Source organism: Nothobranchius furzeri, chromosome 10 (assembly GCF_043380555.1).
Source record: "Nothobranchius furzeri strain GRZ-AD chromosome 10, NfurGRZ-RIMD1, whole genome shotgun sequence".
NCBI classification, from domain to species: domain Eukaryota; kingdom Metazoa; phylum Chordata; class Actinopteri; order Cyprinodontiformes; family Nothobranchiidae; genus Nothobranchius; species Nothobranchius furzeri.
Window position 1 is genome coordinate 41928551 of NC_091750.1, and position 14940 is coordinate 41943490.

Sequence of the window (14940 nt, forward strand, 5' to 3'; positions counted from 1 at the left end):
TTGTCATGCACATTTTCAAAATAAAATCTATTAGACAGGTATGATGTAAACCAGCCTAGCGCCGTTCCTTTGATCCCTACAACATGGTCAAGCCTTTCTAAAAGAACATTGTGATCAACTGTGTCAAGGCAGCCATGAGATCTAACAAGACTAGAACAGACACAAGACTCATCTGAGGCCATAAGAATATTATTTGTAACTTTCACTAGTGCAGTTTCAGTGCTGTGATGCTCTCTAAAACCAGACTGAAATTCCTCAAACAGATCATTAGTGTTTAAATGCCCACATAGTTGATTCATCGAGAGGAGCCAGTTGAGGTGGCTCGAGCATCTGGTCAGGATGCCTCCTGGACACCTCCTTGGTGAGGTTATCCGGGCACGTCCAATCGGGAGGAGGCCTAAAGGTAGACCCAGGGCACGTTGGAGGGACTATGTCTCTCACCTGGCCAGGGAACGCCTTGAGATTTCCCCGTTGGAGCTGGCCCAAATGGCTTGGGAGAGGGAAGTCTGGGCCTCTCGACTTAAGCTACTGGCCCCGCGACCCGACTCTGGATAAGCAGATGAAGATGGATGGATGGATGGATGGAAGGATGGTGTTACGTGCAGTGCCCCTTTTTGGCCACAAGGTGGCCTCAGTGGCTTCTGCCTCGCCTGTCTCTCCTGTGGGTGATTGAGCAATCACTTGTCAGTGATGAGTGATTGCTCACTCTTTCAGCAGAGTGAAGAGCCAAACGAGCCGGTTCATTTTAGTGAGCCGAGCCGCAAGAACCAGTTCTCTTAAAAGACCCGGAGTTCCCATCACAAGTCTCCATTCGACTCCATTGCATTTATTTCTACTGAGTAAGGTGCTTACCCAACTAAAAACACATTTTATCAAGCTTGTTCACAAAATCAGACACAAGGTATGGCATGATAATTAAAAATCAAATATAATTAAACTAAATAAAAATTAAATTAAATATAAAATCCTATCAGGTAGGCTAGAAACTTCACTAGTAATCCCACGTGATCTATTTTCAGTAGTACACCGGTTGTTGTAACCGTAGGCCGCAAAAAAACGGGCATAGTTGCTCACTCTGCATTGACTTTGGAGAGTGAGGACACCCATCCAATATGGCGGCGACGCTGTTGCGCTCTCTAGCGCCCGTCTACATGTTATGGTCGTTACGTCAAGGGAAAATACACTTGTTAGAATCGTAGGGGTGTACTCTTAACGGCTTGTTTACTTTTCCACCCTGTGAAAAACCATGTCTTTAAAAAGTTATTATCATCCTTATGTTTAGTTGTTATAATACAGAGATAATGTCTAAAATGTGCACCGTTAGGTTTTCTGTCATTCCGCTGGCGGAGAAGTGGTTCATTCGCTCAGAGGCTAAATAAAGACTTCCTGTAGGTCCTCAGTGAGCATTCTGGGGAGACCGCTATAATCGAGACCGAACTTTAAGTGTCTACACCCAGAAACAGAACCTTTCAGGACACACCGGCTGGAGCTAAGGTGAGTACCTAAGGACTATTCCTAATCACTGTAGGAAGCGTGTTTTCCGCAATTCGTTGCCGTTTCGCGACGCAGAATAACGGTCACGAAGCAGCCCGAACAGAGAGGGGCTCGGAGGATGCGAGTTCCTGCTAGCTTAACTTCTGATTAGCTGTGTTTCTATCGTCCCACCATAAACTCCCTGTGTAACGCATTACTGTAAAACACCGACTGTAGAGAGGTCATTTCGTTTGTTTATTTGAAGCTTCGACGAGAACAAACATAATCATCACCGAAGGTCACGCTTCCGCCTTTGACTGTGGAAAGTTTAATGCTAATCGAACCTCGATAATCAGACTCTCAGGGATTAGATCAGCAATTTAAACCTGAGTTATTGTCTGTAAACCGACAGACAAAGCCCACGGGCAGCAGGGTCAGCTCTGACTTGGCGTTATTAAAGGGCTAAATGCAGCCTTGACTTTTTTATTTCTAGCACAAGACTGGTGTAGTTTTGCATTTCATTTTGTGGTAGTTTGGGAGCCTACGTCTCCTCTTTTTCCGGTCGGCTCATGGGTCCTCGGTGTGATGGGTTCGCTACCTTATTTTAGGAGTAAAATTAAGAGTTTATTCGAACCAGCTCGAGCTCTTTATTGAAACACTTCCAACATACGCAGCCGCTAGTTGACTGTCGTAAAACCCCCGTCTCTGCCTACTGTCGTAAAACCTTGCAACACACATCCATAACATCTCCCCCTTTTACTTTTCTTTTAATCACCTTCCCCTTATCCAAACTCACCGTTTTTACCACCTGTACCAACCCGTTGTAACGTTTTGTAAGTGGTTACTTTTAATACATTGTAAATACAGTATAAAGATGTTCAATAAAATGTAATATTCCATAAAAATATGGATTATCAATATTATTGAGTCTGAGATCGGAAGATGGCTCACACAGAACTTGTCTAGTAGCTTCAAATGCACTTTATTCTAATGTTTATTTTATTTGTGCACACACACACACACACACACACACACACACACACCCACACCCACCCCTTAAAGGTTGTTTCATATTTCTTCTCCATCACTGTGGTGAAATGGGATCAGCCTGGTAGGTAGTTGTCATGGTAACCTGGGCTGAGCTGCTTGATCATCTCTATTGGGCCATTCCCATCTGTACCGGATTGGCCCGGGCCGGGTGGCCCCAGTCGGCCCCAGCCTGGCCCGGTTGATTCCACACATCCTTGTCTTAAGCCCATGTGGGCTGATTCTACCCACCAATCAGAGGCTTGCTCTAATGGAAGGTGTGGATTTGCTGTCAGCAGTGGGTGTGTTGGCCCTGGTCGGCCTGAAGCAGACCCCCTCGAGAAGAGGGCTGAGAATGAGCCTTGGTTGGCCCCGAAAAATACCAGGCCACCCAGATATGTAAACAACCTACGCTGCCCGGGCCGACCCGGTACAGATGGGAATGGCCCATATGAAACCTTGACACCGACCATGGACAGGAGTCTGGTGACCAACACTATTTGGTCGGACTACGCCGAGAGTCCATAAATATTGTAATATAGGCAGAAACTAGATCATTCCCTCAAAGATATCTAGCCGCCATAACTCAATCCCTGCTCCTGGATGAAAAACGGAACCCCCCCCCCGGACGCCCCGGACAGGGAGTGAAAAGTGGACATGTCCGGGGGAAAGAGGACATATGGTCGCCCTACAATAGCGCCAACCATAGAAATGTACCAACTAGTGAGAAAAGCAGTTTTTGATCTTTTTCTGCAGCGGTTTTAGCGCTTTTCGGCGCAATGCTGCTGATGCAGCGGCGCTGTAGTGGCGCAACGCTGCAACTGCAGTTAAAATAACATCCATATAGCTGGGGGGAGAGTGAAATCAGGCTTGGGCAGCACAAAAATAGCTTGAGGCGGCAGCCACGCAAATTTAAACACAGGAAAACCCCTGACGTGTGTCTGTGTGTTTTTATATTCAGCAGAAGTGCAATGGATGAAGAGGAGCAGTTTGTCAACATTGATCTGACTGATGATAATATCTGCAGTGTCTGCAAGCTGGAGACAGAAACAGGGACCATGTCTTTCTGCCACGTCTGCTTTGAACTCAACATTGAGGGTAAGGACTGGGACCAGGGGCTGGGTTAACCTACCAGTTTGAGTGATCTGAGCTTGGAAAGTCCAAAGAATTTAGAGAAAAAAGTAACTAAGGAGCTCTGTTATTTCAGGTTATCAGCGGGGTCTAGAACAGGGTATCCGCGGGTCCTTTGAAAGTCTTAATAAGTCTTAAATTTGCTTTTCCAAATTTAAGGCCTCAAAAATCCTTAAAAATGACAAATAATCCTTAAATAGAGTTTCCAAAGGTCTTAAATGACCAAAGACCCAATAAACAAGATTGTTTTATTTCTATAAAATGTTTGTGAATTTCTCTTTAGCGTTCAGCATATTTCGTGTACGATATTGGCGTAAGCGGAACTGTACACATTCAGCTGGTTGTGAAAGGGGGCTATTTTTTGATGAGCACATTAGCTGGTTAAGCTAGTGGGAGCTTGCTCCATGGGGAAGTGCAAGTTTAATGGTAACTGGATGGCTAATCCCACGTTCCAGGCAATAGCTGGAAATTATAGCTTAAATTCTATTTTTAAAAATTGCTTAAATTTGGTCCAAGTGGCCTTAAAAAATGTCTTAAAATGTCTTAAATATGGCTCCCTTAAACCTGCAGATGCCATGTAGAAAAGGCTTAAAAGTCTTGGGGCGACGGTGGCACAGGAGTTAAGTGCTCGCCCCGTAATCTGAAGGTTGCTGGTTCGAGTCCCGCTCAGTCTGTCGCTGTCGTTGTGCCCATGGGCAAGACACTTAACCCACGTTGCCTGCTGGTGGTGGTCGGAGGGACCGGTGGCGCCAGTGCTCGGCAGCCTCGCCTCTGTCAGTGCGCCCCAGGGCAGCTGTGGCTACATTGTAGCTCATCCCCACCAGTGTGTGAATGTGTGTGTGAATGGGTGAATGACTGATTGTGTTGTAAAGCGCCTTGGGGGGTTCTAGGACTCTAGAAGGCGCTATATCAAATACAGGCCATTTTACAATTTTTTAAAAAACGGATTAAAGGGAAATTTAAGACCCTTAAAAAGTCTTCTATTGTTTAGTATTGACGTGAATTTGAAATATGTTCGTTTCATACTTACAGTGTTGTTGCTTTTGGGCGAAAATTGCTGTTTATGAAGCCAAATATGACGTTTACGTGAATCAAAGAGATTTTGTTTTTAAGAAAGGTGACTCTTTGGTCAGGTTTCAGTTGCTTTTTATAAGAATCGCTTTCAGAAAAAAGAGGAGCGTTCATCTTGTTCACAAACCATCTTTGTTAGTGGGTCACGAGTCGACCAATCACAGTCACGGAGACAGCTTGTCAAAAACATGCTGCGGTAGCCGGTGTCGCAGCGCTACAACATGTGTGACTCTGTGTTGCCAACTCAGCGATATTCCTAATGAATTTTCAACCCCCCTTCAACAACTTTTTTTCTAAAAAGTGCCTAGTGACATTTTTGATGACCCCTTATTTCTGACTAACTTTCTTGTAGATGGAACTCGTCACCCGAGAGCTCCCAATTAAAGCACTAAAAGCACAAAATATTCAACAAAGTAAACTAACTACCAAGTTTGTTTCTGAGGACGAACAGAATCCTCCCCATCTGAGTCGAACAGTCTCAGACATGTTCACCTCCATCTGTCCAGCTAGTGGGTGGTCTGAGTTTGGCTGAACTTCTCCAGCAATCCAATGTCTGTTGTCGTATCCCAGAAAAACAAATCTGACCAACTAGCAGAGGTTTCAGAAGCTACATCTAGCTGATGACACGTTGTCTTTTGCCATAATGCTAACACAGAAACACCATAGCTCTGTCACTGTTTAAGCCTAATTTATACTTCATCAGCTCCCCGAGGGAGAGACGCACACACACACACCTGGGCACAAAGACACCCCCTCCCCTCACTTTGTCTGGGTCTGGCAAAGCGCTGCAGGCCCCCCACCCACCCCACACCCCACCCAGAGCGCTACAGCACCACCGCACCTTTGGCCCAGAGGCTAAATGGACCTAGATGGGCCAGGAAAGGTGGATCAGAGCAGGAGATATTGAAAAAGTAGGAAGCTCTGGCCACTGATGCATGTCCAGGCTGGCCCGTATGTGATCATGTTGGGAGAACCGGTTTAAGGTGGAGTTTTGGGCCAGTTTACTTATCGCACAGCGTGCAGTGCTGGGCACATGGGGTGGGGTAGGGAGGGAGAAACGGCAGCTGTCAGGTTCTGATGATCAGACTCATATCCTTAGGGATGGAGAGCAGAGCTTTGGGCTGGTACCGGTACTGCTGCCACTTCTAAATACAACCTTTCAGCATACCAGCACTTTTCTGGGGTACAGTGTGTACTGGTAAATTTTCCGGGTATTCATCAGTTGAAATGTCAGAGATTTCTGAAAAGATATCAGTGTGTCCTCAAACACCAGTCATCCACAGTCTGGCACGCGCTCCATGAAGGGCCGCATTTTGTGCAAAAGGCGCATCGCTCCCGCGCGTCACCATCAGCTCAGGCAGGGGAGAAAACAAAGCTGTTTTCCCACAGCGTACACATTCCTGCAATGAGTAGCAGCATCAGCTGGCCAGCCACTGGTTAGACACTCTGACCGGCAAATAGATCCATGGAGGAGAGATGGTTTCTAAACTTTTTGCTTTCCTTGATGTTGGATGGCCTGCATGGTGGCGCAGTTGTTAGCACTGATGCCTCGCAGCACAAAGGTCGCAGGTTCGAAACTCGGCTGCGGCCTTTCTGTGTGGAGTTGCGTGTTCTCCCCATGCATGCGTGGGTTTCCTCCGGGTACTCCGGTTTCTCCCACAGATCACAACATACCCGATAGGCTATAAATTGTAAGTCGCTTTGGATAAAAGCGTCTGCTAAATAAACAAACAAACATAAACATACTACTAGTTTACCCGTTTAATTATAGATTCACTAGGATAAATACAATAAAGTTTATCTCTCGCCAAACAGAATATTTACTAAGAAATCACAATGTAACCATAGAAACATTACTTGGTGTGTGTGTGTGTGTGTGTGTGTGTGTGTGTGTGTGTGTGTGTGTGCGTGTGCGTGTGCGTGTGTGTGTGTGTGTGTGTGTGTGTGTGTGCGTGTGCGTGTGCGTGTGCGCGTGCGCGTGTGCGTGTGCGTGCATGTGTGCTCTGTCTTCTCGATCCCCAGTGAGTCGTGGTGGATGGCTGCTTATACTGAGTCAGGATCCTCTGGAGCTTTCTTCCTGTTAAAAGGGAGTTTTCCTCTCCACTGTCGCTGCATGCTTGCTTAGTATGAGGATTGCTGTATAGTCACTGACACTAGTCAGTGACTTGATGCAATTTGCTGGGTTCCTTATATAGGAAACATTATTTCTGATTGGCTTAATGAACTGACCTGTACTGGAATGTTTATTATGTGAAGTGCCTCGAGACGACTCTTGTCGTGATTTGGCGCTATATAAATAAACTTGAATTGAGTTTAATTGAATTGAATTAAACGGAAATATTTACACGTCATACAGTCATAAAATAAGAATTTGTCTTTGAAAAATAGTTAAATGTTAAAAAAAATGTATTTACTTACAGATATAGTGTTAGAGGAACTGAATTAATTGATAGGTTATTTATTTACAAATGTAGATAAAGAAGAAGACAATCTTGTACGAAAAAAGCATTAAAAATGTCAATAATTGAAGAATCGTGGCACCAGTAATCGAATCGAATCGTGAAGTACCCTTTTTGGAACACCCCTAATATATACTGGTCTGTCTAGTGAAAGTGAGAGGTTCACACACACACACACACACACACACACACACACACACACACACACACACACACACACACACACACACACACACACACACACACACACACACACACACACACACACATTATATACATAAAAAATATAAAAACATAAAAAATATGTATATTTAATGTTATGTTTACAAACAGACCTGGTTGGCTTTGATGAAAACATTACACCATGTCTGACCATTGAATGTGTGTTTGTCCGAATCAGTCTGTTATTGTGTGTTACCTTTTGCTGGTTGAGCGTGCACTTATGGGTTTTGTGTGTTTAAATGCAGGTGTCTCCTCTGTTGCCCTCTTACACTCAAAGTCTCTGCGAGGCCACAGAGACTGCTTTGAGAAGTGCCATCTGATTGCCAACCAGAAGCTGTCCCATTCCAAGGTCTCCCGGAGTTCCTACGAGGGCATGAAGCTGGCCCTCAGCCAGAAACTCAGCCAGATCATCCATTTTGCCCAGAACAAAGATTCATCCAATGGCTGCAGCAGACGAGGACCAAAGCTTCTTTGTTACAGCCAGCAGAACGACCTGAAGCTGCTGCCACAGACTGATGCCCAGGTGCCCCGATATGCACCCTCCTGGGACGGGGGCAAAGCAGCAAGGCTGCCTGAGTACACCATGGGCATGCTGGGAAGTCAAACTGAGGAGGTAGAGCTGCTGAATGAGTCTCAGTCTGATACTTGGAGCAGTCTACACAGCCAGAGGCCGTCACCTGGAGGACCGGGTCAACTCGGACACGAAGGCCACAGCAGGGAGGAACGTAGGTGTAACCTTCCTCAGAAGCTGCTGTGTGGTTCTTTACTCTTATTTAATCCTGGGACGACATATTTAGGGCCTCATTGGGCTGCAACTAGTTACAGACCCCAAAGTGCAGGAAAATATTTGAACCATCTGCTGGAGATGCACTTTTCAGAAATGCAGATATGATGTCATAAAAAACAAACGGCAACCCTCAAACATCTTGTCTTATTTCTGTCCGCCGTTTTTAATTTTTATTTTTTTATATACAATTTACCCATTTTAGTCGCTAGGATGTCTCAAGAGTTTCTCACGTGTTCTGATTCAGAAAGCAGACACTCGCAGAGACTCTGATGGCTTTGTTAGGAGGAAAGATGTTCGCAAAACAGAACCTTAGAGGAGAAATGTTAGAAACTCTCCTCAGCTTTGCAATGACAGATTTTTGTTTAATGCTGCAGGCATGCATCAGACATGCATAGTGCATGCCCCTCTCTGCTTCTTCTCTTCTTAACTTAGTTTCCCAAAAGACGCTTTGTTCTCTGTCACTCCTTTAAAGAGCAAGTCACCCTCAAATCACATTTTTTTTGCTGATAAACTATATAAAGGAGTGTCTAATCATGCTACAGACACGTGTAGTCAATAATTTGGCACTTAAGTGCATCTTGGTTAAAATTCAAATATTCTGCCTAAAACTGTCAGTGTTGCGCCGTCGTCAGATAAAAACTCAGCACTGCATTTGAATTTAAATCTGCCACCGCTATTGGCTAAGAGGTATGCTATGATGTCATCTGGTACATTATGATGTCATAATGCCATTGTGAGCCTGTGTGTGTGTGTATTTGTTAGCAGCTCTGCCCTCTCCGTCTGCCAGGCAACAGCATTTGTTGCATTTTTCAAACATGAAGTGGGAGTGAAGTAAGTTTCTTGTAGGGGGTGACTTGCTCTTTAAATCATTCATGAGATTGATTGGCCTTGTTTTTGTTGTATTTCTCTCATTTTCATGAAATGAGAAGCTTTCTGAAAACCTTTTCTGTAAACCTAAATGTCGACTGAAAGAGTTTCACTTTAGTGGTCGTACTGGTGTGTGTTGATGCTGCACACGTCGGTGCACTGGTTCCACATAAGACCAGACACCAAACTCACTGTCGGCTTTTCTTCTAGTGAGTGGCATGAGTGTGGAGGAACTCCGTCAGCTAAACGGACAGCTGCTGAAGCAGATCCAAAGTAAGTGGCTTCTTGTGCACACACACACACACGCACACGCACACGCACACGCGCGCACACACACACACACACACACACAGCATCTTTAGGGGAAACGTGTTACAGCTTGTTGATAAACCTGCAGAGGTAGCAGCTACTTGTTGAACTTGTTTTTCTCTTTTATCTGATTATCAGAAAAACGATGTAAACAAAGTGAAATCAAGATGGCACTTCCTGTAAATGGCCTGTATGGCCTGTATTTGATATAGCGCCTTCTAGAGTCCTAGAACCCCCCAAGGCGCTTTACAACACAATCAGTCATTCACCCATTCACACACACATTCACACACTGGTGGGGATGAGCTACAATGTAGCCACAGCTGCCCTGGGGCGCACTGACAGAGGCGAGGCTGCCGAGCACTGGCGCCACCGGTCCCTCCGACCACCACCAGCAGGCAACGTGGGTTAAGTGTCTTGCCCAAGGACACAACGACAGCGACAGACTGAGCGGGACTCGAACCAGCAACCTTCCGATTCTGTGCTACGCTGCTGGACGTTTGTTGTGTTTTATAGTCTAATTTGTTGCTAACTTTTATTTCAGTCAACATTTTATTTTAAATGCATTCATTTCCATCCGGCAGCAAATGAGTGGGAAGAATAACGACATTTAAAATATAAAACCAGATGTTATAGAAGGGCGATTGTTAGAGAAGAAGGAAAGAGAAAGAATGTTGTTACAAAACATTTATCCATGTGCTGCGTAACCACTAGCGCTGGGGTAAACGATTATTTTAAAGCGATTATTCAGGTGAATATTTGATCGAATAGGCGACTCTTCTAATGACTAATTACACAATTAATCTAATGATTATTTTTTGTTGCACGATTATTAAAAACCAGAAAATCACAAATAAATACCCTAAAAATGTAATAAAGGAGTACTGTAAAAGAGTAAACACTACAGGCCTTCCATTTTGTACGCCACTGCTTTTACTTTGTTGCGGCGGGTTGTGCTCTGGTGTCATGTAGAGCTTGGGAGTGCAGGCTGCTGAGCCGGGGAGGTGGTTGGAGACAGTTTTGTTCTCCGTGCTGCTTTGTTTTGGTCACTCACGTGTGTGTGGCGTAACGACCCTCCACTCCTGGGGACTTTGGCTTGTGTGCAAAAAGGAAGGGACAATAACACAAGATTTAAAAGTTAAAATGATGATCAGGTTTATTTACAAAAACACCTAAATAAAGATGTCCCACAAAAACATGGCAAATATTACTAGGTTCAAAATAAACCTCTCAACAGGTACAAACTCAAAACTGGGTGGTTAAACCAGACTAAAGGTGATATTTTAAACAAAAACCACTTTTTTTCCGGAACTGCGCTGCTCTGGGTGGCTGCATGTTGGAGTAGCTCTGTTGACTATATGTAAGTTTTGCCTTTTCTTGGGCATTTTTTCTTCTGGTTTCTCAAGAAAAACTGTATTTTTTGGACACTTTACTTTTCTGTTTCTGGTGCTGTGAAGCTTGGAGGATTTTTACTGCTATTGTTTTAGCTTTTTTCACTTTTTGAGCATTTGTTATGATGCGTAACCATGGCAACAAGCTGGTTTACAATCGGGAGCAGCTGATTAACATTAGAAAGGCTGAAATAATACCTCAACTGAAGCCACAAATCCCAAATGAGCTAAAACGCAGGAAGCGTGGGTGCAGAGCGGGAGCAAAACGGAGACAGAGAAAGAGGAAATTCAAACCATCTCTTCCATCAATCATAATGGGCAATGTGAGATCACTGGCCAACAAGGTGGAGGAACTCCAAGCCCTTTCAAGGACTCAGCCAGAGTATCGGCAGTTTCGGAACCGCTGGAGGAGATCATGCAAAGAAGGATTCTCCAGAGAATCAAGAAAATGATGGACAACCCTGAGCATTCTCTTCACAAGACTGTCCGACAACGGAAGAGTGTCTCCAGTCAGAGGCTTCTTCAGTTTGGCTGCAACACTGACCGCTACTGGAGATCCTTCCTGCCAACAGCCGTTGTAATATACAACAACTCTTTGATGACTTGATTATCATTATTACTCTGAGCTACTACAGCAATCAATTTCCCTCTGGGATTAATAAAGTATTTTTGAATTGAATTGAAAAAAAAAACCCCACAGTGCTCTAAATGTAACCAAAAGTGAGATCTACTCCACACAAAAGATCAACTCTAAACCAAAGCTTATCCAAACTAGGGTTGCAACGATTATAGTCTGAGAAATAATCACGGTTTCACAATTACCTATGGTTGTTGCTTGGTCCTCACTTTTTTAAATTCTTAACCCAATTCACAATAGGAACAAAACAGAGTAACGCGTTGATGATGCAACATGTTTTAATTTAGACTGAAAACAATAAGTACAACAGGTACATATTGCCAGCTTAACTTAAACCTTCTAATTTTCAAATAACATGACTGAATTGTCTGAATGTAGAACATAATTCAAATTAACACACAGCAGAGGACAGCTTTCTGATGTTGTCTGCTGTTAGCATGTTTATCAAACGCTGGATGATTGAAGTTTTTAGTGCCTATGTAAAAGGCGCAGTTTGTGTCTGCGAGGGTGGGATTTTCACAGCATAATCTGCACCACATCTGTGCGTTCTTCTGCGCAAATACCCTTTTCTTCTGCGGTTCCGACTCAGTCTGTCGTGTTTTTGGAGGCGGCGGAACACCAAAATCATGACTTAATGGAGCTTGCTCCTTGGACATCTTTAAAATGCTCCAGAAATGTCTTTCTTCCTCCACAAAATCTTAGGTGCACAAATGCGTGCTGCAGCTTTTTTTCAGCTGCGCATTGTTTATTTTGACAGCGCACGCGCACCTGCGGACCGCTTATGTGCACACCTGTTTATAAGTAATAAGTGAATGCAGTAAATCCACAGGTGATAGAAAATACGATTAAATAAGCCTGAATATTTCCTCCCACCGCTCAGCTCTGTTAGAAATGCTTCAGCTGGATGATGTCACATAAAAATGTGTTCACAGGTCTTTAATGAAGAAACAATTTTAATCATTTTTTATTTTAATATTGATTTTATTTCGTTTATAAGGTTTGGATGTCTGAACATTACAGGATATTCCGCCCCTCGGCAGCCTGGGAATCGAAATAAAAAATGTGAACGATTCCAGGAAAAGCTGACGGTTTGTCCCGGTTCCAGTCGATGCTCGATGCCGAAGCTTAGTGGGGATGTTGTTCACGTGGGCGCACCTTGTGTTACTTCAGGGTATTTCAGCATCTCCTCCAGTGAAACTAAAACATTAAACTTTTACAATCTCCTGTCTAAAGTGTGCAGCAGACCTGAAATTAGGCTGTTTGTGCAATTTTAGTTCTTCCTTTTTAAAAATTCACTACAGATTTATACAAACTCTCCAAAATAAAAATCCACACAAATCTCTGAATTTGCACATTTAGTTGATTTGTTGACATTTAGAGAAACGCGTTCTTCAGATGGAGCCTGGTTGTTTTCTTTTGCTATTTAAGAACAAATCTGACTCATGGATACTACATCTGTAGCTGGAGTACTACATCTGTAGCTGGAGTACTATCTCAGTAGTTTCAGCTGATTCCTCTGAGCTCACCCTGTTTCTGCTGCCGTCCTTCCCACAGCGGTGTTTGAGGAGCTGACGGCTGCTGTGCAGGAGAAGGATGCCTTAGCGTCAGAGCTGCACGTCCGTCACGTAGCCATCGAGCAGCTCTTTAAGAACTGTGCCAAGCTGCCCTGGCTGCACATCAGCAGGGCGGGGGTGAAGGCCAGCAGCAGTGGAGGAGCTGTGGAGTAAATGAGGAGGCTTTCTGGATCTGCTGTGGGAGACGAGAGCTGGTGAAGACCTGGATCCTGGTCCACTTTAGGACACTATCAAGCCTCCTGGTTGTGAGTTCTGCTTCAACGCAGAATAAAGGGCTTTTGCTGCAGAGCTGACGCAAGGATTAAAGAGTTTCTGCTCTGGAGGATCTCCTGGGTCCTACCAAGTACCCAGGACGGGGGGTTAAAGTGTTGATGGCAGGTTTGTGTCATTTCCTTTTGTGTAAATGTGTTTTATTCTTACATTTCTACTTTGTTTCATGAGATTGGGTTATCCATGGGTTTTGAAGCTGCTGTATAGTAGACCAGCCTGAATCTGGGGTGATGCACTGCAGGAACAAAACTACGAGGAAACAGGCAAACTCTGGTGGTTGATACTGGGTTGTGTACATGTTTCTGTGTCAGTTTAGTCTTTGGTTATGCTTTTATGTGTTTGCAGTTTATCTTTATTTTATCTGCATTTGGGTCACCAGCCTGTCTCCAAGTTCTCCCACTTCTCCAGTCGAGGCAGTAACTCAGGCTCCCAGGTTCCTGTGACCGGTGTGGAGACCCCTCGGTAATGATTTGTTTTTATGTTTTCGTTTGTTTAGAAACAGACTCCGCCCACTTCCCACGGGTCATAGTTTGGATTTAAAACCCAGATTCTGCTTTTAAATGCCTATTTCTTTACGTGAAGCCCTTTTATGTTTGTTGTTTAGCTATGAAGCACAAGTACTTGTAGGTTTGCTCTGTTAGAGCAGGAGAACTGCACCAAAGTCTGCATTTGTTCAGTACTTTAGAATCGAACCACCGACGTTTGAAGGCTTCTCTAAACCGTAGATTACAGCAGGAACATATTCAGTGTTAATCCCCTCCTGCTCGGTGAGACATGGGTGGATTTGAGCAATAAGCCGTTCCTGTGTCTACAGGAGCCCCTGGCTTTTGAACAAAGGGAGACAGATGAACGAACTCTATGCAAGTTACTAATAGATCTGACGCCTTATTGTGTGACGACACAAGATCAGAGTTTATCAGCTTTAGACTGGACGGGAAAGGTCAGCATTGTTGGTGTGCTCGCTCTCTTTATAAGAGATTTCATATATTTGACCATTTTAGGGTCTAAATAAAAGTTTTAGCTGCATTTTAAAAGTTATCGTGGTTCCTTTGAGTGATTGTGAATACCAGTGTGGTTTTCCTCTTCCCTGTTTGGAACGCTGTGTCTGCTGTAGCAGCACGCCTGATGGAAGCATGTCTGTTACACTTCCACATCCAGCATCCAACTCTCCATTTGGCTGCAGTTGACGTTTTACTTTCTATTTATTGTGTGTTGATGGACCTTTTGGGTTGTGTGATTTGTGCTCAACTAAACTTTTTCAATAAAATCATGTGAAATGGAAATACTCTGGTGTTAAAATGAACAAATACAGTGTTGGACTCCTCTGTTGTTGTTTTTGGTTTATTTTTATTACCTCAACGTGTTTCCGACAAACCCAGGCAGCTTTAATTGAGTTAAAAATGCTATTGGTTCCTGAGGGGAATTAAATAAATGGGGATTAATTAAAATGATCCCTGAAATCCCTCCGAACCAACACCAGTCTGACCAAGGTAAGACCCACAGTCGTGTAGGACAGACAGATGCAGGCACGCCGGGGCAGCTGTACAGGGCACTCCTGAGTTCAACTAGCTGTCACACACCGGGAGAGTCTGGACGCGGCGCAGCTTTCTCGCTGTGCTCTTAGCTGGACTCGTTAGATTACGAGATCCCTCGATCTGCCATTAAACCGAACAAAATGAAATTACGTTTGATATCGCTGTTTGATGTCATAAATGCTGTTGTT

At 44.2% G+C, this 14940-nt stretch overlaps 1 protein-coding gene across 2 annotated transcripts; it reads left to right on the forward strand.

Annotated features, from left to right (window-relative positions):
* Nucleotides 1–1357: 1357 nt before the first annotated feature.
* c10h21orf91 (chromosome 10 C21orf91 homolog) lies at nt 1358–13316 on the forward strand. 2 transcript variants are annotated; one of them, XM_015960148.3, is made up of 5 exons: nt 1358–1494; nt 3464–3597; nt 7628–8107; nt 9247–9309; nt 12928–13316. In XM_015960148.3, the coding sequence occupies exons 2-5, from the start codon at nt 3471–3473 to the stop codon at nt 13098–13100; spliced, it is 843 nt and encodes a 280-aa protein (XP_015815634.1). In that variant the 5' UTR covers nt 1358–1494; nt 3464–3470; the 3' UTR covers nt 13101–13316. The 2 variants fall into 2 exon arrangements, with proteins under 2 accessions (XP_015815634.1, XP_015815635.1); XM_015960149.3 differs by having other exon boundaries at nt 1381–1494; nt 3461–3597.
* The last annotated feature ends 1624 nt before the right edge of the window (nt 13317–14940 follow it).

Coding starts and splice junctions, on each gene's coding strand:
- c10h21orf91 (XM_015960148.3), top strand. CDS start 3,471: ATGGATGAAGAGGAGCAGTTTGTCAACATTGATCTGACTGATGATAAT. Junction 3,598..7,627: donor CTTTGAACTCAACATTGAGG/GTAAGGACTGGG, acceptor GTTTAAATGCAG/GTGTCTCCTCTGTTGCCCTC. Junction 9,310..12,927: donor GCTGCTGAAGCAGATCCAAA/GTAAGTGGCTTC, acceptor TCCTTCCCACAG/CGGTGTTTGAGGAGCTGACG.